The 27,257-nt window shown below is 40.2% G+C and overlaps 2 protein-coding genes across 4 annotated transcripts; one reads left to right on the plus strand and one right to left on the minus strand.

Annotated features, from left to right (window-relative positions):
- The first annotated feature begins 2,636 nt into the window (after positions 1 to 2,636).
- JAM2 (junctional adhesion molecule 2) lies at positions 2,637 to 18,761 on the plus strand. The gene is made up of 10 exons (XM_014308974.2): positions 2,637 to 2,799; positions 3,671 to 3,736; positions 6,454 to 6,567; positions 8,049 to 8,201; positions 11,200 to 11,405; positions 13,716 to 13,818; positions 15,245 to 15,352; positions 16,315 to 16,330; positions 17,079 to 17,112; positions 18,034 to 18,761. Exons 1-10 carry the CDS (start codon positions 2,637 to 2,639, stop codon positions 18,064 to 18,066), a joined length of 996 nt encoding a protein of 331 aa, XP_014164449.2. The 3' UTR covers positions 18,067 to 18,761.
- A 4,743-nt stretch (positions 18,762 to 23,504) lies between these two features.
- Positions 23,505 to 27,257, minus strand: ATP5PF (ATP synthase peripheral stalk subunit F6). Of its 3 annotated transcripts, none has more exons than XM_005425816.2 (4): positions 27,167 to 27,257; positions 26,651 to 26,830; positions 25,268 to 25,392; positions 23,505 to 23,633 (listed from the first exon to the last, which is right to left on the minus strand). In XM_005425816.2, exons 2-4 carry the CDS (start codon positions 26,818 to 26,820, stop codon positions 23,605 to 23,607), a joined length of 324 nt encoding a protein of 107 aa, XP_005425873.1. In that variant the 5' UTR covers positions 26,821 to 26,830; positions 27,167 to 27,257; the 3' UTR covers positions 23,505 to 23,604. The 3 variants fall into 3 exon arrangements, with proteins under 3 accessions (XP_005425873.1, XP_030916828.1, XP_030916827.1); XM_031060968.1 differs by having other exon boundaries at positions 27,232 to 27,251; XM_031060967.1 differs by having other exon boundaries at positions 26,651 to 26,827; positions 27,167 to 27,188.

A 27,257-nucleotide genomic window follows, 5' to 3' on the forward strand; every position in this document is an offset into this window, starting at 1 on the left:
TATTTATTTCATATTATAAACTTCTGATTATAACTTTTGGGGTAACATAAAGTGGATAAAATTGAAACATATTCCAAACAGGATAGCTATACACAATTTGGATCTTTTGGTAATGTGCACACATGAAAATTCACTTTACACTGTCAGGTAAGGCTGTGTTCTTTTAGACACAAGAATTGTTGGAGATGGAAGGGGATGTGAGATAGCAAGAAAGCACCACAGAGAATCCATGTTGGAGCAAGCTCCTGGCAGTAAATGTGACCTATAGAAAGCAGCCCATGCTGGAGTAGAGGAGAGCATGCAGAGGAAGGAGCAGCAGAGGACAGCACATTCCCACAACTACTGCATTTACTCTGTTTTAAACTGGCAGTAAATTTAATTATTTTTTCCTAAATTTAGTCGGTTTTGCCAGTGATGGTAACTGCTAACTAAACTCCCTGACTCCCTGTCTTTCTATTGTCCCATGAGCTTTTTAATCTTATTTTCTCCCTGGTCATGTTGAGGAGGAGGAGGTGTGTGGGTGTCCGGCAGCCACCCAAGGTCAAGCCACCACAATATACAGTGAATGAACTCTTGCTACAGTGCCAGGGCCTCAGATACCATTTCTGAGTGTTTCTCCATGACTCTGAGGCAGTGGTAATAGATACCTGTAGAACTGTAATTTGTATTTTTAAAGGATGCTGGAAAAAACGCTAGAAAATTAAGGAGGAAAAAGGCCATAGGAACAGAATGAATGAAGAATTCCCTGTGTTGTGTTGAACTAAAACCATAAGGAATGATCTTTAATTGAGAAGAAAACTATGATAGGGTACTCTGATTGATTGGGGTGATTACCTATGATTAGGGTACTACATTTGGTGTATGGGATCAGTGCTGTTTAATGCCTTCATTATTGACATAGACAAAGGGATCAAGTGCACCCTCGGCAGATTTCCTGATGTCACCAAGATGAGTGGTGCTGTTGCCACAATTCAAGGATTTGGACTCACTCAAGGCAGAAGTGAGGCACTAACTTCAACAAAAGTAATCAACTGTTAAAAGAAAGCTGTTAGAATGAAAAGATCGTTGATTTGTTTGTGTCTTCAGGTCAAGACTAGATATTCATTGCTAGGGTGTGTGCAACTCTTCCCCCATAATCATGGGAAAGAGAAATTAATTACGGATGGATGAAGGAGGTCTGTGTGCTTAAGAACATCTAATCTTGCTATTTTTCTAGTTTCTATCAGTCAAAAGAAGATTATTTTTAACTAAGTCAAGTTTCTAAACATTGATGGAAACAGGTTCTCAGTTCTTGTCCATATCTGCTATAGCAATTGTTCAGTTGGATGCAGACAGAGGAAATAGACTGCATTAGGAGTGTCTGTTCTGTCTTCAAAACTAGTACTAAATCAAGAGAACTTAAGATGCTTTTGAGAAAAAACAAAAAAACTAGACCTGTGTAAAGAAGTGTGTTCAGTTTTTGTTAAGGACTTGCTAGCCTGACGTGGATTAATTGTAATACCTGTGCCCAACTCTTGGTAGCTGGGTGGGGGTTGATGTAGGTCTAGTGGTTATTTCACTTGTTCTTTCTGGATTATTCAGTGCTCCCAATACATGAGTGTGAGGAACTAATTTAATTTTGAGTTCTGTCTCAATATTGTTTGAAATTATCAGAGGTGTGTGGAGAGGGGGCTGTACAAGTGCTGCTTGCAGTGTTAGCGCTCAGGAACACATAATCACAGAATGATTATACGCAGGTGCTTTTATTAAAGAGCTCTCGGTGTCAGGGGTACAGACCCAAATCTGACTCTGACATGGTTTCAAGCTGAACATATTTTGTATTCTATCATTATGTAACTTGCATATTAATTATTAAACTTACATTGTTCTATTGTATACATTGATTTCATCCAAGCATGGATTTCTCGTGATCTCCCTTAAACCCTCAAACATAGTTTCTCATGACTCTTCTTATGCTTAAACAATAATTACATCTAATTACATCTAATTATTAAGTAATCATCACACCTAACAATCATCATTTATCATATACTGAATACACAGGTGCACTTTTACATGATCTAGCAAACACAAGGCCTAACATTTCCCAGGGCCTACCCTTAACACTCTCCCAGGGCCTACTAAGCCTAACTTTCTTTCTAGCTCCCCGAATTTTCTATGATTTTAAAATCTTTTACTATCAGCAGGAGGCAGCTAGGAGAAGATGGAAAGCCCTGTCTCTCAGGAGACTTTGCCAGGCAGCCATCTCACATCTCACATATAACAGGCAGTCAGTAGGAGACCACCAAGGACACTGACCTCCAGAGAGGTTCTCCAGTCAGATGGTGAAAGGACAATGGGCTGCAGTGGAATGTTGGGCTGGGCCAATGCAGACCTCAGCATTGCAGACCTTGGGAGGAGCCAGGGAATTAAAAGTAACTGCGTCACAAGCTTCAGAGCTTTTCATCATTTAGCCCTGACTAGGTGGTTCTTTTGCCACTGTTTTTGCCTTCACTGGCCCTCACTTGCCCTCACTCTCCTGCTGTCCCTCTCCCTGGCTGGACACTTGCTGACCACTTTCTGTGTCCAGCCCTACCACTTGGTCTCCCTCACGTGCTCCAGCTGTCACCTGTTCTGCCTATCTGTGTTCCTGCCCAATGCCCTATCTGCTTCATCTCCTGCCTGCCTTGCTCCCACCTGAGCCACCTGCTTCCAGCTCTGTGTCGCTCATCTGGCCTGTCACCACAGTCTGCACCGTCATCCTGCCCAGGGTTCTGCCCCTCCTGCCCGAGCACCCACTCACCTCGTGTCTGGCTGCCCGTTTGTGCAGAAGCTGTGCCTTTGCTCCAGGAGCTGCAAAGGCTTCTCCCAGTGGGACGTGTGCCCACGCCACCTGCCAGCTGTACACAGACAGCCCACTCTGAAGTTCTGGTGGTAACAACCATTTTTTCTCTCAGTCACCCCCTCTCTCTGCCCATTCTTTTTCCTTCTCTGTGTTCATTTTCTGTCTTTTCTATTCTTCCTTAGCAGGGCAACATTCTTTTCACTACCAATAAATGGTTCTCAGATATAATACTTACCTCATTTCACGCAATTCCATCCTCAGCCATCTGTTTTAGAAGAACCCCTGCAGTTCCCCCAACAATAAGATATCCAAGAGTGTATGGGGATTTTTTTCTTTCTTTGAGTTAGAACTAGACAAATCTTGATTATCTTCCTTCACATTTCAAGAAGAATTTGAGATAATTGCCAATTACTGTATGTATTTTTTACCCTGTAGAATCTGTAAGTGGTATTCTTCGGGAAATATGCATGGCTTGTAATAAGAATGTTATGGAAAATACACTTATGGATTAATAGATGTCTCCCCAGTTATAAACAGACATCACCATAGCATAAAATGTTTACTGTTTATATAGAACTTCTAACATGCTAATGTCATTTTGCCATTGTAAAAAAGAATTACTTATGTTTTACAGATGCCAGAACCTGGAGAAAGAAGATGAACTGTTCAAGGCCAGCCCTGGTCTAGCTCTTAGTTTGTACTCTTTCTCATAGGCAATGTCTAGCTTGTACAGTGTGAGGAGGTCTCAAAAATGTTGCTTGTAGCTGCCAAAGCACAAGCAATGTGCTTTGTGTGAAATCACAAATGTTTATTGCTGAATTGTCTTTTTTTGCTGTCCCCTTGCAGATCCTGATGTGTCTGGAATCTCCATTGAAACAGATAACAAAAACGTAAAAGCAGAGGAGTTTAAAGGTACAGTATGGGCGTTGTTGTGATAATTTTTAATATATACACAATACATGCAAACTGTGTATACAGAAGCTGTGCAGCTATTGAGGTTTTCTTCCTCTTTACTGAGGGTTCTTCTGCCTACTCTCTCCACTGATTCTGCTTTATCTTGGTCTTGTTCCCACTTTCTCTTACTCGAGGTGGGGTTGACCTCGGTGCTCCCCAGAGATCCTTTCCAACCTCACCTGTTCTGTGGTTCTATGACTTGTTTGTCAGTCCTGTAACTTCTGCCTGGTTTCCTTCCACACAATATTATGGGAGCTGATGGAAAGGAGAAACATTAAATATCTTATAAGACAGAAAAGTGAGGGACTAGAGAGAACAGATATAAGTTAGTTAATTGTAAGTAATAATAATTTAATGGCTATTTTTACTTGTCAGTAGCTGTAATGGCATTTACATAGTTATATATGTATATATATGTGTGTCATATATAAAACAGCAAATTACTTCCAATAATGGGGTGGAGAACTTACAGAGGCAAAGAGGAAAACTGATTTGCTGGTTAGATGAGAAAGGGGAGTACTGTAGTGTGAGGTTTGTGGGTTATGTGGGTTTGTTTTTTGAATTTGGTTGGAGTGGAGAGAGGTGGGAATTTGGGATCAAAAAAACTGTTCTCTGAGCTTTAAACCTTATTCAGCTTCTTGAGGTAATAATCAAATATTTTAGAGGTCTCTAAAACTGTCATCTGGACTTCTGTTAAGTATTCTCCTCTTGACAGAATGCATTTAGAGCTCAAAGCAGGCAAAAGCAGAGAGAAATGCTTCAGCTAATATTAAAGCTTAATTAGGTTCTGTCTTTTTATATGGTATGTGGCTTGCATTTTTTCTTTGGTTATTTGCACATTGAATGGAATCAGTTCAGCGCAGCCCAGATGCCAATCCAAGTTCTCCATGTGTAACAGCACTAAGAGATGGCAGGGCCAATAGACAGTTATTCCACTGAGTGCAGCTGGTCTGAAATGCATTTTCCTTTTCTCCTCTAACTCCTCTGACTGTAGAGGAGGATGGTCAGGCACTGGGACAGGCTCCCCAGGGGAGTGGTCATGGTACCAAGCTCAAGGAGCATCTAGGTGACACTCCTAGTCATGGTTTTGTTTTAGGTACTTCTGCAAGGAGCAGGGAGTTGGGCTCACTGATTCTTGGCATTCCTTCCAACTTGAGATATTCTATAATTCTATCACCAATGATAGCCTCCAGACCAGATGTAAATCCAAATTAAATATTGCGCAGATCTCTCCAAGATTCCAGAGAGCTTTTGCAGGTCTAGCAGTACCAGTGCTGATGCACAGCATCCTGTGGACCTACCTTAATGCAAGTCTGGAAAATACCTCTCCCTGACTCCATGATTATGGGAAAAAGCAGGAGAGGGGAGCTATAACTAAGGACAATTTTATTATGTTCTCTCTGTTCTGTGCACACTCCCTTTCTTCCATGCATTCCTTTTCTCTGAATAAGATTGGTGGGTGGGCATCAGTGCTAGGGTTTTTTTCTGAAACAAAAACATGTGGGATGCAAGAAAGGGGCAGCTCATTTGAGACAGAGGTGACTTGTTCAGCTGAGAACACTTCAGCTGAGCTGTCTCTGTGTCAGCTAATAGAGACCAGCTCATTTGACAAGCCAGCTGTCACAAGGCCAGTAGCAAAAGCAAACTGAGCTTGAATGATGGTTTTTCTTTGTTAGAAGGATACAAAAACAAAATGGGAAGGAAACTAGCAAATCTTAAGATTCAGGAAGCCTCCACCCATACACTCAACCTGAAGTCAGGAACCTCAGACTTCCTGAGCGCACAGTATGTTTTTCAAAACAGCCAGTGCACGTGTAACATGTTTCTGGCAAGGAACACCCTCCTGCCTCAATTTTTCTTTCAAGTCTGGATATTTTTTTCCCCTGTGAGGTATCACCAAGGCTACCAGTCTGGGTTTTTGTTTCTTTTCAGAGCAGACCTAGGAAATCAGACTCTGAAGGGCAAGGGAGTAGAACTGTCTGTAGTTCCTAATTACCTTCCAGCTTCATTTGTTTAGACTGGAAAGGAGGATGATGGTTGATTATGTTTGAGCAGTGCATGTTGGCATTATGAAAGCTAGACAGGCCTTGTCAAAACTATAAAGGCTTTTGCTCTGGATATTGTGGCCTGTATTGGAAAATTAGTAGCTTACAGGTAGCAAGGTCTATATTGCATTTGTTTCTTTAACCATCTTACTGGAACATTTTTCATCTCCATTGAGTTATACATTTAAAAAGAAAAGCTATTGATACTGAATTCAGAATGGTAATTCAAAAAATATGTTTATAACAGGGTCAGAGCCCCCCTTTTTAGGGGTGATCTGCTCAGAAGTGTTTAAACTAAAATGAGGGTAGTAATAAAGAATGTAATTATTAAAGCAGATATTCACATATTAGATGGGGAAAGTAATAAACCCTATCCAGCATGGGAATCCCCAGCATCCGAAGTTTGACCCAAAAGCCACTGAAGTATAAGAAAATTACTGGTTTCTTTTTCCCTACTGTGTTTGTGTAAATCTGGAGAAGCATCACTTTGAGAAGTAGATCTGGCCACTGCTGACTGTACAAGTTCTTTTGAAGGAGGAACATGAATTTCATGGAATCTGAGTGTATACCAACACAATACTAAAATCTCTAATTTTCCCTTTTGTCTTTATCTTTTTTTCTTTCCTCTAGAGGCTATTCTTAGTTGCAAACACAAATTTTCGAAAGGGATGAGTTTAAGAATAGAGTGGAAGAAAATCCAATCTCAAGGAGTCTCATTTGTCTACTACAACAGTGAATTTACAGGTACAGTACTGAAAATTGATGGTTTAACATGTTTTTCTCTGGCATTGCTGTTGACTCTTTCTTGGGGAACAACACCAAGAATAAGACTGAACAAGAAGGCTCTTGGCTGTTCATATAGAAGAGCTGTTGTTTTGAGAAAGAGAATTCTTCTCTGGGGAAAAAAGGCATTTCTTTATACCATCATTGATTATTAGTTACCTTTTAATTAAGGTAAATATAATAAAATTAAAGACTAAGAAAAATGGTACTGCAGATTCCTTGGGATTTTTCAACAATGAAATTACAAGTGGATGTAAACTCCCCTAAACTACTGCAGGCTCTGCACTCCTATCCTAAAAAGAGGTTTCTGAAGTGTCCTGTAAAGCAGGAGGCTTAGATATGAATAATTCAGCATTTTTTATATACATAAAATATAAACTCAGCTGTATATTATAAATTATTTGTATTCCTTTCAGAAATAGAATTTCTCTTTGTATGTTTTGAAAAGGACTTACTTAAGCTTTGCGTGTTGGAGAACATATGGGTCTCTGTTACATTGTACGCAATAAATGAAGGCTGAGAAGTAAAATAAAAGCACAGAGATTTTGTTAGTTTATAGAGCTTGCAGATGTGTTGACCTTGATGAACTTGGGTTTTTTCTGCACATATTTAATTTAGAGAAACACTGGGACTCATTCTTCTGTGTGTGCATGTAACTTTCATAATAAGCTGTAGAATTACAAAAACTTCTTCATTGTTAGAAGTCTGATGGCAATATTTTTGCTAAATCCATCAAGTTTTCTTGCCAATTGAAAATGTCAAATATTCTGCTGTGGTCATACAACCTTTTCTTTAAGGTAATTAAGTTAGTGATTGCCATGTCTCTAGTGGAAAGGGACGTCTTTCAGTCACCTCACTACTGCTATACATATTTTCTTGAAACACCTGGAGAAAAATGCATTCCATCTTCCAAGTGGATAATGTATGGCAGATGGAGGTTTTTTGAATTGAGGTTGGTTTTTTTGACTAAATGGAAGGTTCATACTGTTTTGAGAAGGGGATTACGTATTGCTCTTTGCTGATAGGTAACTAACACTGAATAAATGAGCAACAGTTTCGTGTACAATATGACATAAAATATCAATAAATTGTACATCATTTCAGCATAAGCCAATGAGCCATAGATATTTGCTTCAGACTGAAAGAGGGGAAATTTTGGTTAGATATGCAGAGGAAAATATACAAAGGAAGTTCTTCCCTGTGAGGATGGTGAGGCACTGGCACAGGCTTGCCAGAGAAGCTGTGGCTGCCCCATCCCTGGGAGTGTTTCAGACCAAGTTGGATGGGGCTTGGAACAACCTGGTCTAGTGGAAGGTGTCCCTGCCCATGGTAGGGGGGATGGAACAAGATGATCTTCGAGGTCCCTTCCAATGCAAACCACTCTGTGATTCTACGATTCTATGAGCAAAGAGCTGAAACCTCTCTGTCTGTTCTCCCTGAAGGTGATCTCCGAGGCCGAGCAGAGATGCTGAATACAGGAATCCGAATTAGGAACGTGACTAGAAGGGATTCTGGGACCTACCGCTGTGAAATCAGTGCCAAGAGTGAAGAGGGGCAACGCCTAGGAGAGGCTACTATTACTCTCACAGTATTGGGTACAAACTTTATTACTTAGGCTTTTTGAAGACACTGGATGATGGGGTGTTGGGATGTTGAATGTAGGGTTGCCCACACATGTGTGGCTGCTGGGTTTTTGGGTCTTCTTTGGGCTGGGTTTATAAACACACTTGCACATGAACGTTCTACAACATCAAAAAACAGCTTGGCAAAAGTCACACTTGCATCAGAAAGGGACATAACTAGGGTTTTATTAAATCAAAGTGAGTTTCAGTTCTCAAAACTGAAATCGCTCAGTGACTGAGAATCTGGATAAGATGATCATGGTGTTTGGCAGCGGAAAGTCAGCATCTGTCAACACTTATCAAATATTCATAAGCAGAAGTTCATTCCAGTATGCTACAGTCTCGTCCTGGTTTTGGAAGGAGAGTTTTTGTGCAGTGACGGCCAGAGAGCTGGCAATCAGTGGACTTTATTTACAGGAGAGATGGTGGTGCCTACTGGCGAGCAGTTGTTCTTTGTGGTCTTTGTTTTCTTTCCCAGTTAAGGAATTTATGGAAAAGTGAATACTGAACACATTGTTCTCACATTGGGTTTGGTATTTGTTGCACTGGATGAGTGGTAGAGGCCAATATTTTTCTTTTTTTACTTGTACAGGGACAAAAGAAAATACTTGCATTTGTAGATTCTATATTTGTCCTATTAAAACTAATAATAATTGATCATTCAAAATTATACATAAAGTTTCTAAGTTCTTCATAAAAGTTGATAAACGCATGAACTTCTGATCAGCATCAACAATGAGGTAACCCCACTTTCTTCTGCTTTCTCAACAGCTTTCCTGTTTTAAATGTGGTTTCTCAATTTAGAGTTGAAATCTTCGAGGCCAAAGGAGAAAAGTGGGGGGAGGGGCCATGTGTTGCTTACAAACCTTTTTGAAAGTTAATGTGAATTAGTATTTCATTTGGTTTTCTTTATTTCTGCTTTTTATCTTAAAATGAACCCAGAAAAAGCAATCAATACTAGTTAAGGTATCAGTTGTTCTTTTAATGTTCCACAGATGCCTCTTCACCATTATTTTTCTTCTATATAATGTTAAGTACCAAAAAAAAAATTAAGTTTCTTTTCTGTTCACATATTAAAAATCAAAAAAAGATATGTTCATCTTCATAGGAGAAGGAACAAACAATTGTCCAGCATCTATCTGGGGGAATGTTCATTTTTAATTTAAACTGGAATGTAGTAACCAATTGGTTTTGGTCCTCAGACTGGGGTTTATAAAGTGCCTATGACGACTGCCAATGTCTCAGTGAATCTTTCTGACATTCACTTCTCAAAAATTTACTCCTTTTAATACAAAAACTCTTTTTCCTCTTCCTCACTTCCATTTTTAAATACTAGGGTAGGGAAGGGGTCCATTGCTGGACTACAGATTCCAAGTTATCCCATCTCTGTCTGTGAACAAGAGGTTGCATACAAGAAACAAAGTGAAACAAACTCTCTGGGGTTGGATGAAAGTGAACAGATTAGAGAGAGGATGACACAGCATACGGTGGTGGGAGGCTGGCAGTACACACCTCTTTCATTTTTAGCAACTCATAAATTTTACTGTGCTCTCAGTAGCAGGGTTGTGCCTTCCAGCCCTTCTCCTACACTTAATTTCATTGATGTAGTAGTTATCAAGTGCTCACCTCCTCACAGTGACTGTCAGCCTGCTCTCATGTTGTCATGATCCCATTAGTAAAGTTCTTAGAAATGCCCCTGCCCAAATGAAGGTGCAAACAAGACCAAATGCCAGTGACAATAGTATGGGATTTATTTAATAGTAACTATATGAGGGAAGGAGAGAGAGAGAAATAAGAAACAGGTGGGAGGGACAGAGAGTAACAGGGACAGAATAAGGAAAATACCACCACTCCATGGATCCCAGTGATGTTTCACTGATCCTCTCCAGCTGGTCTTCTTGGTGGTGAAGAAGAAAAGCATAGAATCTGATTGGTTAATATACACTCAGGCTAGGTAGGAAAACCCAGTCTCCTCCCTTGGGGGACAGGGGGAGTTTGTCATTGTCTCTTAAAACAGACTGGGTTTGTTGCATCACGTGGAGTCCTGTGGTGCAAGGCTTCAGGAATGACACTGGGGAGCACTTCAGGGGGCCTTTGATGGATTAAGGCACCATGTGAATATCCTGTGGGTGTGGCCTTCCCAAGGCTGGGAGTTCCATAGCCAGTTTGTGTAGGGGAGGATGGGTTCCCTGCCTCTGACCAGAGGTTACAACACACCGAAACTTCCTCCCTCCACCTCAGCTGGGGGGGAAATCTGTGCAAACCTGCTCCCAACAAATGGGTCAGTGGGCTACTGCGACAGCTATAGCTGTTCTATAGCTGCACAGATAATTAGGCCATAACAAATACCAACTCAACCAGCCTAGCTCGTTAGAGAATAAGGAGTAAATAAGGCCCCAGGTTTTAAGTTGATAGGCCGAATTCAAGTTCAAACAAGGGGACCCCAGCCAAGCCCTTTGAACCAGGAATGCACCTGTATCATTGGCCAGTGAGCTGGGCAGAGTTAAGACCTTTGACCAATAATATCTGTAAGCACGGGAAATTCAAAGCTCTCACAAAGAGGGTGCGCATCAATAAACTCTGGCTGTTGCTGCGTGAACCTCAGTGTGTTCCGAATGTCACATTTCTGTCTCCACCATCAGTGACAGGCTACGGCCTCCCTCACCCCAAAGCAAGCCCAAGATGGTTCTTAGCACGGCTGCTGGGTTTGGCTCACATTCTTTTCCTTGTTTACTTGCTTGTTTCAGGTGATTGAAGAATGAGTTTTCACTTTGTTTAATCTCAGCACTTCGACTTTCAGTCCAAAGTCCCAGTCAGGTATCTTCAGGGAGGCTTCTTTGGTTGTAGCTTCTTTATACATTGTTATAATGGGCAAAACTTTGTATCAATGTTTGAGGCATGAACTATTTCAGACTCTGACACGTGTGGACAGTATAAGTACCTGTGTAACAAGCTCAATTTCACTGTCCAGTTGCTCCGACTACTCCAGTGTGTGAGGTACCCAGCTCCGCAATGACAGGAACGGTCGTGCAGATGAGTTGTAAGGAAACTGAGGGCTCCCCTCCATCTGAGTACCAGTGGTACAAGAATGGTGTTGCCTTGCTGGAGAAGACAGGAACAGGCAGTGCCAGAGCAGCAAACATAACTTACACCATGAATAAAAAGTCTGGCACTCTGGTAAGTGTAATAACCAACTTTGTCATAGACAGCTATCAAGGAGACCCAATTACTGTTCAGTAAAATGATGCACAGGGGTCTAAATCCAAAAATTCACAAGGTCTTTGTTGGAGGTCAATGCCATGCTGAAATGTGCTGAGAAATGGAGAAGGTGGTTTCTGCCTCAAACCAGTGACAAGCCATAGACATTGAATGATACACACAAACTGGGTGAGGTGCAAGGCTGCAGTAGTGATAACTGAGAATCTTGAAATACATGAAAATTTTACCTTGTCAGCTGGCAAACTAGTGCCAGGTGAGAATGAGGTTTCAGTATGGCAATAGAGATATATTTCACAGAACCTCAAAATTGCTAGAAATACCTGACAAATTTTATCTTGTCAGTTGCCAGGTGAGAATGAGGTTACAGTATGGCAACTGAGATATATTTCACAGAACCTCAAAATTTGGAATAGTAGCTTCATACACTTCAAGGGGAGTGCAGCACTCAGGGCAGTACAGAATCTCTGCAATCCAGTGCCATTTACAAGTTCCCATCCAGCACCTGTGAAGTCGGGGGAATGAGTTGGGACTGTAAGTAAGCTTAGTTCTTCATTTTAGTTGTAGTTTGTTTTGTGGGTTGTGGTGTTGGGTTTTATTTTCCTTCAGAGCTGGCTGTCTCTCTCATTCTTCCCCCATTAGCTGATCCTTCAAAAGAGCTTGATGCTACTTAGGGAGCTGAGATTTTTCAGAAGTAAAGAGTTGTTCTAAGAACACTACTCTTGAACAAAATCAAACATGGAAACTGAAGTATGACTAAGCATTCAGATGTCCTGAATGCTCATCACGGATATCAGGTGGACTACTCAAACTTACTAATCACTTCTGAAAATATCAAAGTATGGCATACATTAAAAAGAAACAGTTAACAAGTCTAATAATTAAGAAAATATGGCGTACGTTAAACAGAAACAGTTAACAAGTCTAATAATTAGGAAAATAGAAATACTGGAATTGACATGAGGTCAGTTTCTATCCATCTCTTTGTTACAGATCAAGTGAGAGCTTTAGAAAAGCCCTGCCTTAGGCTTAGATTTTTTGCAGCAGCTCTACTTAGGTGACCTGCACCTAAATCGCTCTGGCTCACAAGTTCTTAAGAGTGGACAGTTAGGTCTATTATAAAATGAGTTACTTATTGAATTGGCAGAAAGTAACAGACAAGAGGCCTTAAACAGTTATTTATCACACAGAGTAAAATACAAGAACTACTAGTAGATTACATAAAAGAGTGCATGACATTAAGGTACCTATATTACAACTAGCAAGGAAATAGTATAGGTTAGGAGTGTAACTTACCACTGAATTGCTGATAGCATACACAGAGTCCTTACACTCAGCCTGCAGGAGAGGAACCACAAAGTGGGGTCCTGACTTTGGTGGGGAGACCCCACACATTTCTAGGGAATGTGCAGAAGATTTCAGCTTTGTGAAAATACAGTGTAGTTTTTATAATTTGTAAAGTGAAGTGTATGTCAGTCAGAAATTCCAACTTGTCTTTCCATATCTGCTTCCACAGCAAGATGTTTACTGTCAGCTGAAAGCATCAATCCCATGGCAATGAAATAATTCACTACGAGATAAACTGTCCTGATTGAGTTACTTCACCAAGGCTCATGTGAGGCTCATGTGAGAGCAAGATGCTCTGAGTTATTGCATCAACTAACAAGTAACAGATAAGCTCTTCTGTGGTGGGGGGAAATGTCCTGCTACACCCTCATTTTCATTTCATTTTTACAGTAGTAGTATTTGATAAATAGTATCATTTAGCATTTCTCTGTTGGAAGAAGACAAAGTGCATTTTTGGAGGGTTGAGAACCACTCAAACAACTCTTTACTTCTGAAAAATTTCAATTGACAATGCATCGTAAGTAGTATGTGTCAGGTTTTTTGAAGGATCAGTTAATGGGGTTGTTGTTTTGATAAAATGAAGAAACTGATTTCAGGTATTCTGAAATTAGAGCATGTCTAAAAAAGTGGATATTATTGGAAAGTTCTGGTCCACTGAAAATTAACTTCCTTGTAGATACACTCCACTGAGTTAAATGTCCATCTTAAGGAACCTCTTAGGCAACAAGCAGAAGTTGAAGGACCAGGGAATGTGACTAGGGAGCTGTTACAAGGTCGAAATGGGCCAGAATTTCTTACTTGCCTTCAGGTTTTTTTGGGTTTCATTTGTTTAAAACAAACAAATCTACAGTGACATGTCAAAATTTCTATCTTACAGGATTTTTTCCCCTGTTCTGATAATGGTTTTGGACTCTTTCTTAACAGCTGTTTAATACAGTTACAAAGAATGACACTGGAGAGTATTTCTGTGAAGCCTCCAATGGGATTGGATTATCTCAAAAATGCTCAGTGAAGCGAATGCAAGTTGGTATGTGATAAAGAAAATAATGGTGGAAAACAGTCTTGCAGTAGGATTTATGTAACTGCATGGTATAACTAAGAATCTAAGACCAGATTGATTTAAATATTTTTACTTGATTATGGCATTTGGGGGGAGGAGAAATAATAAGTTTCTTATCACAGTAATTAGCTTTTAGATTCCTAAACACTGAATTCACAAAAAATCATCAGCCATATAAGAACTTTAATATTTCCAAATACTTTTGTGGAAGGCTTACAGAAGAGTGTGCCAGTCCACTGGGGTGTTTTCTTCACATAAAGCCTCCCTTCTGGGATTCATTCATGGGAAATCTTAATGTAACAGTCTGTAATAACCCAAAATGTGTGAGGGGTTTTTTTTGCAAAATATACAACTGGTTCTTGCAGATATCATAGGAAAGCAAATGGTAACAAATCCTAGTAACTACTGCAGGGAAGATCCTGTCCAAGTGTATGGAACTGCAAAGTTCCATATGGTGCTTTCATGGAACTTAGCTGAACATCACTGTGTCATGGGTTTTAATGCATTCTTGGTGGATTATGAACAAATGTTCCTCAAGCTACTGAGATAGAATCCCTTTATGAAAATACGTACTAAGTCCTAAATTGATGTCAGCCTAAATTGTACAAAAATTTGTTAGGTTTTGGGGTAAAAATCTCAACCATATATTAAAATATGCTTGAAGTTGGGATCCAAATAATTGGAAACATAACAAAAACCTATGAAAATGTTTCTGCTTCTTGATAATTTTGGTTTTCCTAAAATGAATGTTACGCTTAATGAGTATATCAGGATATACTGATGTGGGTGTGGTCTTTGTCATGGTTGAAGTCAAGCCATCACCTTCAAAATAAAAATGGCCAGATGTTTCAGTAGCCTGGTGTAGAGTTTAACTTCAGGCAACTCAGCTTTATTGTGTTGTATTTTTAAAGCCTTGCTATTTAAAAATGTAAAAATCACTGCATCTCAAAAAACTCATTTGAAGAGCTCTTTAGAAGTGGAACTCTATTGCCGTCAGCTGTTTCAGTTGTGTTAAGCAAATTAACTGTATGAAAAATCTTGCTTTAACGCTTACAAAGATGTCAAGATGTTTTTTCTCAGAGACATATGACTTGGGTAGTACTTATCTGGGGTAGATACGATAAGGAATATGTATCCCTTGGTCCTTCTTATTCTTTCCTTACATTTGACCCAAACTAAGCAGCTGATGTGTACCAAGCACTTCTGTTAAAGTGGCTGTGGCACATTAGTACTTTTTTAATGCTTAAATACATCTAACTTTTACTAATTAACTTATGCATCTTGGGCCAAAGACCACCTATAGATACCAAAATTCCTGTGGTAATTAGGGAAAAATCCAGCCAGTGGGAATTTTTACTATTTAGAACATAGGACTTCTGCTTTATAATTACAGATGACCTTAATGTAAGCGGTATCATTGTGGCTGTAGTAATTGTGGCTTTGGTGATGGTGCTGTGTGGCCTTGGAGTATTCTATGCCCAAAAAAAGGGCTACTTTGGAAGTAAGTAGAATAAAATCACTCCTTCCTTGAGTCAAAAAATGTCTTTATTTAGCAGCGTTTCCACGACACTCTCTCTTGCCTAGAGAAGCTGTGGGTGCCCCATCCCTAGAAGTGTTCAAGGACAGGTAGGAGGGAGTCCTGAGCAACTGGATCTAGTGGAAGGTGTCCCTGCTTATGGCAGGGAGTTGGAACCAGATAATCTTTAAGGTCCCTTCCTACCCAAACCATTCCATGATTTTATGATTCTGATGATGCCCTCCCTTCCATGAAGGTTCTAACTCCATGGTACTAAAGCTGGAGAGCATTAAAACAACAATTTTTTGTGCAGACATTTTTATTCTGCCAACATCTTCTGCAAAAGGCACTTTGAAAATGATATGGAGATGTTTGTGCAGTTGCTTAAGGCTACCAAACAACAACCTAGGGAAAGCAATGAGCCTGATTCTGGTTCTTGGAACCTCTCCACCCTAGTTTTGATAAGGAATGTCTAAGAAAGGCAAAAGAAAATTAAACCTGTTTTAGTCAACAGCGCCTGACCAACTAAGTTCTGATGAAAGGGAAACTAAATTAACTGTCTTCTTCCTCTGGCTCGTGGAAAAAGTTTGCTTTTAGGGATTGCTGCATAAAGCTTAACATCCAGCAACCCTCTCTGTAACCTTTACATTGGTACCTATAGGCTTGAGCACAGCAACAACAGATGCCAAACATTGGGCTCTGAAAAGGTCAGATGCCTGAAATTACCAGAGGCTACAGAGCTGCTCGTCAGAGTTCACTTGGAGCTTCATTTACCCTTGAAACCTAATCTTTCTTCTGCCTAAACTCACTACACCAAAAAGAGACATTTGGTTCCGAAACTCCTTCTAGAAACTGAAGAGCTGAATATTCTAGAAATAACTATTTCAAAGAACTTTAAAACAGAGACTGTTCTTGTGCTAATTCTTTTTTTTCCCTTTCTTTTTCAGAGGAAAGTTCTTCCCAGTAAGTATGCAAGCAGTATATAAATTGTTGCAAACCTCATTTACATTTCAGATGATTTAGTAATTATAATGATTTTTACAGCCTTTCTAACATGATTTTTGTGCAATAGCTTTCTTGACACTGAGATAAACCTGATCCTACACACTAGCTGGTTTTCTTAATAGAAACCAGTGTGCTGGTCAGAAAGTGAATCACTATATTACTGTGGTAAATACACAGAGATGTGTCTTTTTATATAGTTGCAGCTTACACTTCTAACTCAGCTATTCATGTATCTCCTCTTCAAACTAGACAAAAGACAATCAGAACCAAATTGAACTGCTCTCATATCCATATCTTCAAGTTATTTTAGGAAGTGTTTTGTAAAAATATAACTGGTAGAAACTTTCTGACAGTGCTTAGTCTATTCCTTTGATATGGATTTATTTCACTCAAATTTCTTAGTAGCAAGTCAGAATTCCCCAAGCTATTTTAGTTCTGGCCATGAGCTAGACAAAAGGTGTAACTGGAAGACTTGGAAAGACAAGCGAGAGAAGCTGTTTGGCAGTGGTTTATGAGATAATGACTGGTATCTAAAAGTATTCAATGAATTTGTTATTGTAAGTTTTCTTCTAAGAGGAGGGGAAAAATCCCTGAGGATTGCTGGAAATCTGGAAAAATGCATTCATATATAAGGCTCCCAAAGGGGTAAACCCAACACCAGAAAAGTCGCTATTTAACCTGTGTTCCTTTCCTGCTCTGTTAACAGAAAGAAGACAAACTATCAATCTACAAGTGAAAAGGCAAGTCTTTTGCATTCACTAGTGTGTTTTAAAAGCTTTAGATATCTTCAGAGTTCCTTAGATCTGTAATGTCTTTCCACGTGTACACAAACTCCTCACTCCTGCTGTGCCCGTACCTGGCAACACTTTTTCTATATTTACAGCTTCCTATTGCATGGTCTTAAGTGCAACACAGCTGCAGCAATTTGCTCCATACTTTACATCTTTTACATATTGATTAACTAACTGAGACACAGTCCAAGACAGCAATGGGAGAAAGACTGGGCCCTAAGTCTTCTAAGAATGATGTGGGTCAAAAGACTTGACTAAATATGGAAGCCAAATTTACTACTTCCACCCCCACTTCCTTGAGCTGGCTCAAAGGGCTTTAACTACATCTACATCATTCCAGCTTTTCGGATTGGTGCAAAAGGAATAGAGTTCTAGGTAAAACTTCAACTAGGAGTGACTTAATATCACTATCTACAGTTTAAGGGTAAGGGGAGTTAAAGTAGCATGAGTAATACTGATGTAACCTTAAAAGATCCCTGAACACCACCCATTTTCTTAATCAAAACAGAGTATACTAAATTGCATAAGCGTAATACTTGACCTAGTATGTATATAAGAAACTTCCTGAAACCAACTGTTTGCTCTGAATGAGAAAGATAAAGCTTTGAAGAGCTATGCTGTTTATCATTGTTAATGCACTTAAAAATAAGATGCCCTGAACAGAGCTGTTTGACACCTGTATTTATGAATAGGTTGCTACTTCAGTGTAGAGTGCGTTTTGTAGACCTCCCATCTCAGAAAAGAACATTTACTAACAGTACATCAGACACATTTCTTGTCAAGCTCAGTGCCTTAGTTTCTTCTTCTAAATATTAACCTGCTTAAAATCTTTGAACTATTATTTATTGTAACCTTGTTTGCTTCATTTAGGATTTCAAGCATACCAAGTCCTTTGTTATTTAGAAGATTTCAGCCTCTGTGAGGGACATCAAATTACTACTTGTTATACAAAAGTATCAATGTCCTGGTTTCAGCTGGGATAATTTTCTTCATAGTAGCTGTGTTTTGGATTTAATATGAGAATAAAGTTGATAACACACTGATGTTTTAGTTGCTGCTGAGTAGTGCTTACTCCCAGTCAAGGAGTCCTCAGATTCCCATGGTCTTCCAGTGAGGAGGTGCAAAAGAAGCAGGGAGAGGGCACAGCTGGGACAGCTGATCTGAGTTGTCTAAAGGGATATGCATAAAATCACAGAATCATCGAATAAGCTGAGTTGGAAGAGACCCATCAGGATCATGAAGTCCAACTCCTGGCCCTGCACAGGACACCCCAGGAATCACACCATGTGCCTGTCACATTGTCCAAACACTTCTGGAACTCAAACAGGCTTGGTGCTTGGTCACTGCATCCATGCCGTAACATCACTCCCAGTATTTAAACTGGGGAAGTTGGCCAGGAAGAGCCAACTGCTGCTGGGGGACAGGCTGGTCACCAGTCTGTGAGTGGTGAGAAACTGTTGTGCATCACTTGCCTTTCTTGGGCTTTACTCCTCTCTCTCCTTTTCACTACAATTCATATTATAGTTGTTTTTATTATCATTAGTATTATTAGTATCTTATTTTACTTTGTTTCAATTATTAAACTGAGGTTTTTTCAACCCACCAGTTTTACTTTTTTTTTCCCCACTTCTCCCACTGGGCTGGAGTGGGGACAGTGAGCAAGCAGCCACATGGGGCTGAGCTGCTGGCTGAGCTGCCGGCAGTTTTTTGGCACCCAATGTGGGACTCAAAAGGTTGAGATAAAAACAGCTCTGACTAGAGCATGTTAAAACAAGTTTGTTATAAGCCTTCCTTGTATTGGTTTAATAGTTGCTGGTCACCATATTGATTCATTTGCTCTAGCCCTGGGCTAAGGTTATCACTGTGCTGTTCTGGGTTGTACTGGCTTGTGAAATGATGGAATGACATAAGCCTGCCTGGTGTTTGTCCCCTCTGTCCTTTGGGAGCCATCTGCTGGAAACTATCCACAGTTACATCTACTGCCTTTTACCCTCAGAGAGCCAACCCATGGGAAAAACACCTTCCTTCCCCTCCACGATGATTACAATAGCATTTGAGAATTTTAAAGACTTTGCAAATCCTGTGACTACCCTTGAAACCAACCTGGTCCTTTTGGTAACAATCAGTAAGTTGTTGCGTATGGTTCAGGTGTTCTTTAGGGTTAGGAAATGATGTGTGACAATCGAAACCCCACTGACATGTACTGTACCTGCACAAACTTCAGTAATAGGCCAACAAGAGGCAACCACTCAATCCTTACTCCTGAGTGAGCTGCAGGATATACATAAATATTTCAGCTGTTGTCCTGATGAGCATACTACCACCTAGCTGTTCCAATGCTGGGATAATGGGACTAATGGGTTGGAACTAGAGGGAAGGAATCACTTTCTAACAAAGTAAGCATTGACAAGGTGATTGCAAGAGACACACAAGTCCCCAGCCTCTGGAAGCTACTCCTGTCAAGCCTGAAGGAAAGGTATCCTTACAAGAATGATACTACATGTCACTATGCAAGTGGAAAGATATCCAATACTTGAGGGAATTAGCCATGCTAGGGATTTATTTTGACCTGGACAATACAAGGTTCCCCACAGGTCCAGACCTATCCCTCTGCACATGATCCATGTGGTGGAAGTTTGTAGAGTGTACCAAGAGTACACACCAACCCACTGGCAATCCAAAAAGACATCACACCACCATCTGTGGATACAGTGGCTTGCCATCTCTGGGAATTTGCAGACAACCTCTCTTCCTCTCTCATCTGTGAAGAAACTATCAGATAAACTGTCCCAGGAGTTTCAGCAGTTCAAAGAGGTTATGTTCTATTCCTCACCTCTACAAACCCATGCTAATGACATTAAGCACTGGCCCAAGAGGGAGGATATGGAAGCTACATGCCATGGGATACCCTGTGGGTTAACTGAGAGACCACAGAGAAGGCATGAAGAATTGGGATGGGAGACCTACCATGACCCTAGAGACACGAATTGTAAGGAAAACAATCCCAAATGGGGGTTCTTCCAGGAAAGCTGCTACTCCCATCTCCAGTGGATGGTTTCCTAGGTAGAGTGGAAGGGCTGAATTTAGTCCTGATCCTATGGAAAGAAATTCTAATCCCTTTCTTCAAAAAGTAAGCTTAGATGTGGGTTTTTTGAAAATGCATACTCCGAACTAGTCTGATTGTATGCCCTTTTTATCAAGTGATTCAGAAGAATGATTTCACATGGGGCCCTGAGCAACACCAAGCTTTTGAACAGAATAAACTAGAAATACCTGGAAAACACTCAGAGACATTTGGGCCAAGGAACATGGCATTTAGTGGGTATATTGTATCATGAACCAGCTGAGAAAACCACATGATCCAATGGACTGTTAGACTACACTGAGAGCAATGGCCAGGAGGAAACTTCAAACATTGGGATGCATATTGGCAAAGGCCACCTGGTGAGTCAGTACTAGATCTGCCAAGTGGGCTGGCCCTGCCCACTCAAAACTTTTACTGTAGAAGAGAATAAAGTTCCTGTAGTGCACATGAAAACTGTGCTGTGGAAGACAGTCCGGGTTGTTCCTTCCTTGGGCAAACTCATCTGTGGGATTGTTTTTGCTCAAGGACTTGGGCACACTTGTTAAGATGGGAAGATGGGCAAGTTTGGTTTGTGCATTGAGTGGATTTCATTGAATAGCCAGTGCATTGTGTGATGTTAATTGCTGTGAAATGCTGTGTATTAGCACTTCCATGTCAGCTGCATGCCCACAACTGCACTGGGCACCTCATGGTGCCTGTCTCCACCCCTCCAGCTTTGGGGATCTGAACCCAGCTCCCCTTCAACTGCCATATTAAGAATGAATTTTGATGCAAGTGGACAAGCAGAGCAGTGACGGAATCAGAACTGGCTTCAACATGCACCAATCCAACACCAGACACCCTCTTTCCAGCCCTGAAAGACTGTTTATGACACTCACAAGTCACAACTGTATAAGCCAAAAGTCATGGACTGAATGAATTCAATAGACTTCTACAGGGATTGTCTATAGATTAAGGAAATGGTGTCTGTGTGTGCATCTATAAAAAGATGGGAAAGGTGCTGGTGTATCAGGAAGCGTGGGATCCAGTGTGACATAAATGTTATGGAGTAAGTAGTTGATACTTTTCTGGTTTCAGCTGGGAGTTACTTTTCTTCCTAGCAGCTGGCACAGAGCTGGGTTGTTTTTTTTTAATTAGTATTAGAATAATGTCAATAACACAAAAATGTTTCATTTGTTGCTCAGCAGTACTTACTCTGACTCAAAGACTTTTCAGTGTCTGATGCTCTGCCAGTGAGAAGGTGCTCGCTCAAGCCACGAGGGAACAGGGCCAGGACCCTGACCTGAACTGGGCAAAGGGATATAACATCATGCCCAGTATTTAAACTGGGGAGAAGTTGGCTGGGAGGGGCCACTGGGGCCATTTGCTGCTGGGAAACAGGCTAGGCATCAGTCAGCGAGTGGTAATGAGCACTTGTGCTCGGCATCACTTGTGCTTCTCAGGTTTTCTCTTTCTCTGTTTTTCCCACATTATTACTTTGGTTCAATTATTTAAGTGCTTTATCTCAACCCACGAATTTTGTTTCTAATTCCCTTCCCTACAGCAGGGGGAAGGAACAGGGGGTGAGCCAGATGCTATGGGATGCTTAGCTGCTGGCTGGGGTTAAACCACAACATCAAGGGATCTTTGGGCCTCTGATCTGTAAATATTGTTTCCATGTCTTACATGCTGAAAATAGAAACTGCCGATATTTAGTCAACCTAGCTGTGATGGCATTTAAAAAAAAAAAACAATCCGCAAATAAACTTAAAGACAAATTAACTTGTATATTCAATTTAGTTCTGTGTGAAAGCTTCTCATTTTGCTCATATGTACATGCAGCAATACAAGATTCACTCTTGCAGCTTGGAACTATCTATTCAAATAACTTTCATAGATAACATCACTACTTGTGTCTCAACCATTGTCAAGGGCTCAATTTCTCCTGCAATTCTGATGTACTAGGATTTAAGAGATGATTTTGGCAGGCCACTGGGGCCATTTGCTGCTGGGAAACAGGCTAGGCATCAGTCAGCGAGTGGTAATGAGCACTTGTGCTCGGCATCACTTGTGCTTCTCAGGTTTTCTCTTTCTCTGTTTTTCCCACATTATTACTTTGGTTCAATTATTTAAGTGCTTTATCTCAACCCACGAATTTTGTTTCTAATTCCCTTCCCTACAGCAGGGGGAAGGAACAGGGGGTGAGCCAGATGCTATGGGATGCTTAGCTGCTGGCTGGGGTTAAACCACAACATCAAGGGATCTTTGGGCCTCTGATCTGTAAATATTGTTTCCATGTCTTACATGCTGAAAATAGAAACTGCCGATATTTAGTCAACCTAGCTGTGATGGCATTTAAAAAAAAAAAACAATCCGCAAATAAACTTAAAGACAAATTAACTTGTATATTCAATTTAGTTCTGTGTGAAAGCTTCTCATTTTGCTCATATGTACATGCAGCAATACAAGATTCACTCTTGCAGCTTGGAACTATCTATTCAAATAACTTTCATAGATAACATCACTACTTGTGTCTCAACCATTGTCAAGGGCTCAATTTCTCCTGCAATTCTGATGTACTAGGATTTAAGAGATGATTTTGGCAAATCTGATACAATTTCAAAGCGTGTAGCAGTAAACGCACTATGCTGACAAAAGAAATCTTCCTGTAATAAAAGCTCAAGCAGTGTTTTAGTGTTTAATGTGGAAAACTCTCTCTGTAGACTGTGTATGTAGTTTCATTCTGTGTATGAAGTTTCATTCGTGTCAATACAATTCAAACTGAAAATTCTAACTACCAAAGTGTTTATGTAATTTCTCAGATACAATTATTATAAATAAATAGCTCCTCAGGAGCTAAAGTGTTTGTGTCAATAGTTCAGTCGCAGAAATTCACAACCTTACAACCTCTTTAGCAGATTTCATTTTCTTCTGGAAGAGTACCTTCATCACCTTTGTGTTCATTGATGCAGTGTAGAATTAGGGCATTTGTGCCTATGCTTTTGACTGTGCATCTCCATCACTATTGTAGGGCTTTGCTATAGACTTAAGGTTCACGGAGATTTTTTTCTGCAGAAGCTTTTTGGATATACTCAACAGAACAAATAGTTCCTTCCTGGTGTATCATTACAAGTGTTGTAATATCTAAGCATTAAAACATAGCACACAAAGGGATTTTGCAGTTAACACTGAGCAGCACTACTCAGCTGCCTCTGTCATGTAAGAGTTGATGATCACAGCTACACTCACCATGCAATTAAGAGCTTCTTCACACCACTGAAATCAAACTGAAGTACTACATTTATTAAATTACAACTCGTGCCATGTTCAGCAACTCCATGGCTGTACATTGCTGTTTGGTGTACAAGCTGCAGAGATCACTTTGGAGTCTCCTCAAACTTGGGCTCTACAGGAGGAATGGAAGAGAGAAAATTCCTATTAGTCTCTTTTTATTCCATCTTCAAACACCACAATTAATTTGTAATTCAAAGAAAACTAACCATTACATGGGCAAGCTAAAGCAGTGCATTGCAGTCTACGCCTCCACTGACTGATTAAATGTGGGCAGCAGTAAACAATAAGTAGGCTAGAGACAGGTCTTTTTCACCCTGCAGGAGTTATGTATAAAAGCTAAGCCTCAGTAATGTTCTGCCTAAACAGCTTTTAGTGACACCTGGGATAGGGGAGAAGACAGCAAAGAAACTGAAGAAGTCAACCAGAACTTTACTGGACAAGTATTTCCCATAGCTCCAAGAACAAGTAATCTCTCTTCTCTCTCTTTCATTAGTGTATCATCAGTGTTTATTAACAGAGAGGAGCACACAATTTCAACTCAACTCAGCAAGATACTCTCCACGTGCAAACACTGACCAAGGAGTTCTTGATGTCAAAGGTACAGGCTCACACAGGTTAGGGCTTTGGGCACTTGGGCTCCTAATGCCTGCTGTCTTTAATACAAAGTCTGAGAGGCAAGGGTCAGCTTATAGTAAGCATCCCTAAGGTAAAAAAATGGATGTTCCTACTCATAAAATTACTCATACTAATTACAATTTGAAACCTAATTGAAATTAGATCAAGGATAGGCAGCAGTGGCAAAAGAATAAAGTCATGTTGTGTCTGTGCTTTGCTCTGTTCCTATGGTCACACAAATTCTTTTTCCTTACAAAAACAAGTAAAACTTTAATATGCATAGTTTCACATGTGGCACAGAAATAAAACTGAATGTAGAGAAACTACATCCCTAAAATTGTGGAAAAATAAAACAGAAAAAACATAGATCCTACTTTACAGGTACTCTGTTTTATCTGCACCAGTAACAACCTGACACCAACTTTGCCCAACTGAAATCCTACCAAAACCCAAAACATTTTCACGTGTGTTCCAAGTCTAAATTAGAATTCCCTGACAATCTGATCAGAACTTCAAGTTGCTGACTATGGTTGCTTGGCCTTGGCTGGCTGCCAGATACCCACCAAGCCTCATGCTGTCTGCCCTTTCTCTTCCACACTAAAACAAACTTAGAGCAGTTAAACAGAAGTCATATCCAAATAGCTGAAGAAAAAGGTTTAATATAATTTAGCCACAAAATAGTCATGTAAGAAAGTCGTATGTTAATTTTCTGGGGCTTTACAGAGGAGCTTACAAAATCAAAAAAGTCACAGATTGGATGATGGTAAGACTAACTGATATTCACATTATAGTCTGCTGATCTTTTTGGCAGGATGAGAAAAATACAGACCCTAGGCTATTGCTATTTGGGCTCTTTCTTTAGGGTGTCTGAAGGACAATTAAGATAGCCTGATCTGACTGCAAATTTTGTTAATCATTAGCATAATGAAGACCACATCTCTGCTAGAAGAGGCAAATAATCAAAACAGGAGTCACATGGAAACAGATGTGAACTGTGCAAAAGCACAAGATTCCCAGAGGGCATTTTACACCAAATTAATAGTACAAATATAAACTAAAGGGGAATTTAAGAAACCTGTGAGTGAATATGTCTCTACTTGCAATTAGAATTCAGTAAGATTGTTAACTTACCCTCAAACTTAAATTCTGGAAACTTGGTGAGATCTCCCTCACCATACGCCCGTTGGAGTCTTGCAAGGGATTCGTTCATATCTTTTTGAAACTCAGGTCCTGCATCAACAGGCCCTCCAGCTTGCCTAATAAACATTAAAAGCTGTGATTAACAACTCAGTTCTAATATTTCACATGGAAAATTCTACGTTTTCATTTATTAATTAAAACCTTTCTAACAGCCATAGGAAACAATTTAAAATATTTCCAAAACTCAATATATGACACCTTAGGGCTTCCTTACCTTACACACAAACAAGATTCTCAGGGTAAAGGTTTTCTGCTGTCAGTGATGAAAACCCAACTATCAGGGATGAAAATCCAAGACTTTTGAGACAAGAGGTGGTCTTATGGGGCAAAACCACTGATGAGTATGGAGGCTCTTGGGCTTTTAGTTTTGTTTGTTCCAGGTGTGAATTCCTAACAAAACTGTGATTTGCACCTCTTCTGTCTCTGAACTAGTTATCTCAGTTAGCAAAGCTTAACTGTTCTTGCCAAGAAAATGCATTTTAAACGCTAAAGAAGCAGAAATCCCCTCCTCAACAGGAGCTTCTTGGCATTCAAGCATCAGATAACTAAAATAGTAACTCTTTAGATTGCCAGCACTCAGTTGTACCAGCACAGGTACCAAATATCCACCAAATATCTCCCTCCCTGCACAGATGGGTTAGTAGGTAGGGATAGACACATCCTCTACCAGTAGAGCTAAGAAGCATTTAAATTCCTTTCCAGGAGTATTTCCCAAGAATAAACTACACAGAATTACTATAGTTTTTGTTTCCTGGTCAGCAGTTCATCCAAACATTACAAGAATCTAAGATTCCATTTGAAGGAACTGCTTATTAACTTAAGCAGTTAAGTAAATGGACAATCCTGATAATTCCATTAATTCTTAATTGGTTTTGGAGGCTATTTCCATTCAGCTTCTGGAAAGAAGACTACAGAATAACTGTTTTCCCCAGCCAAAAAAAAAAAAAACCCAACAAAAGAAAGAGTTTGTTTAGCTTTTTTTCCCCTATTTATAGAGCATGTAGATGGGTAAAAATTAACATACCAGTACACTCATGCAGTGTGCAAAGACCTTAACTGGGTGGCTTAACTGCCTAAGAAGAATGGCATCAGATTTCTTCTTTTTTAAAGGGGAAAAAATTGGTATTTTCTATTAGATATGCAAGAACAACCTTTCCCACTAGTGAAACCATAAGTGTTGCAGGAAAACACACCTTAAACATTTACAGACCAGCCTACAGAAGTATCAAACTGTGAAAAATCAAACACTTCAGGTCTGATGCTTTTATGTCAAAATCAACAGATTTTCCCCTTAAGACAATTTCCTTTACTTACTTGCTCTTCGTGTTGTACTCTCTGATCTTGTCCACAAAGAGCTTCTGGACGGGGTCGAGCTCTTTTGCCTTGTTGAAGACAATCGCAGAGAGCCCAATGTTCCTGCGCAGGTGAATGGACACAGCGGAGTGGAAAAGGGAGGAAAGCCGCAAGATCTGCCGCAGGATCATGATGGCACTACTATTTTAACCATTAATAAAACACGAAAGCAGGAATAAAAAATTAGTCGCAGCGATATAACAGATGCATCAAAAAAGCAGGAAAAAAAAAGCTTGGAGGTAAAGCCAGAAAAAAATATTTCCTTTAAGGTATTATTAAGATAAATGCATAAGAAGAAAGAAAAATGTACTTCGGAGCTGAGCTTTAAAGCAGAGAGGTATTCAAAGGTTATTTAAAACAGCATGGGGGGGGAGGGGAAATTCCAGCAACCATTGAACCCGAGGGCACCGCTATCCCACGGCTGCAGCTCCGCGACCCGGTTCGGTATGGAACCGCGATAGAACAGCCCAGACAAACCGTCAATTGCGCTCTTCGCGTTGTTTAAGCAGGAAAAAAGGCGACACTTCCAACCCCAGAGTCACCTTGGCCGAGCAGCTGCCTCCGCTCG

This window comes from Geospiza fortis, unplaced genomic scaffold (assembly GCF_000277835.1).
Source record: "Geospiza fortis unplaced genomic scaffold, GeoFor_1.0 scaffold154, whole genome shotgun sequence".
Lineage (NCBI taxonomy): Eukaryota > Metazoa > Chordata > Aves > Passeriformes > Thraupidae > Geospiza > Geospiza fortis.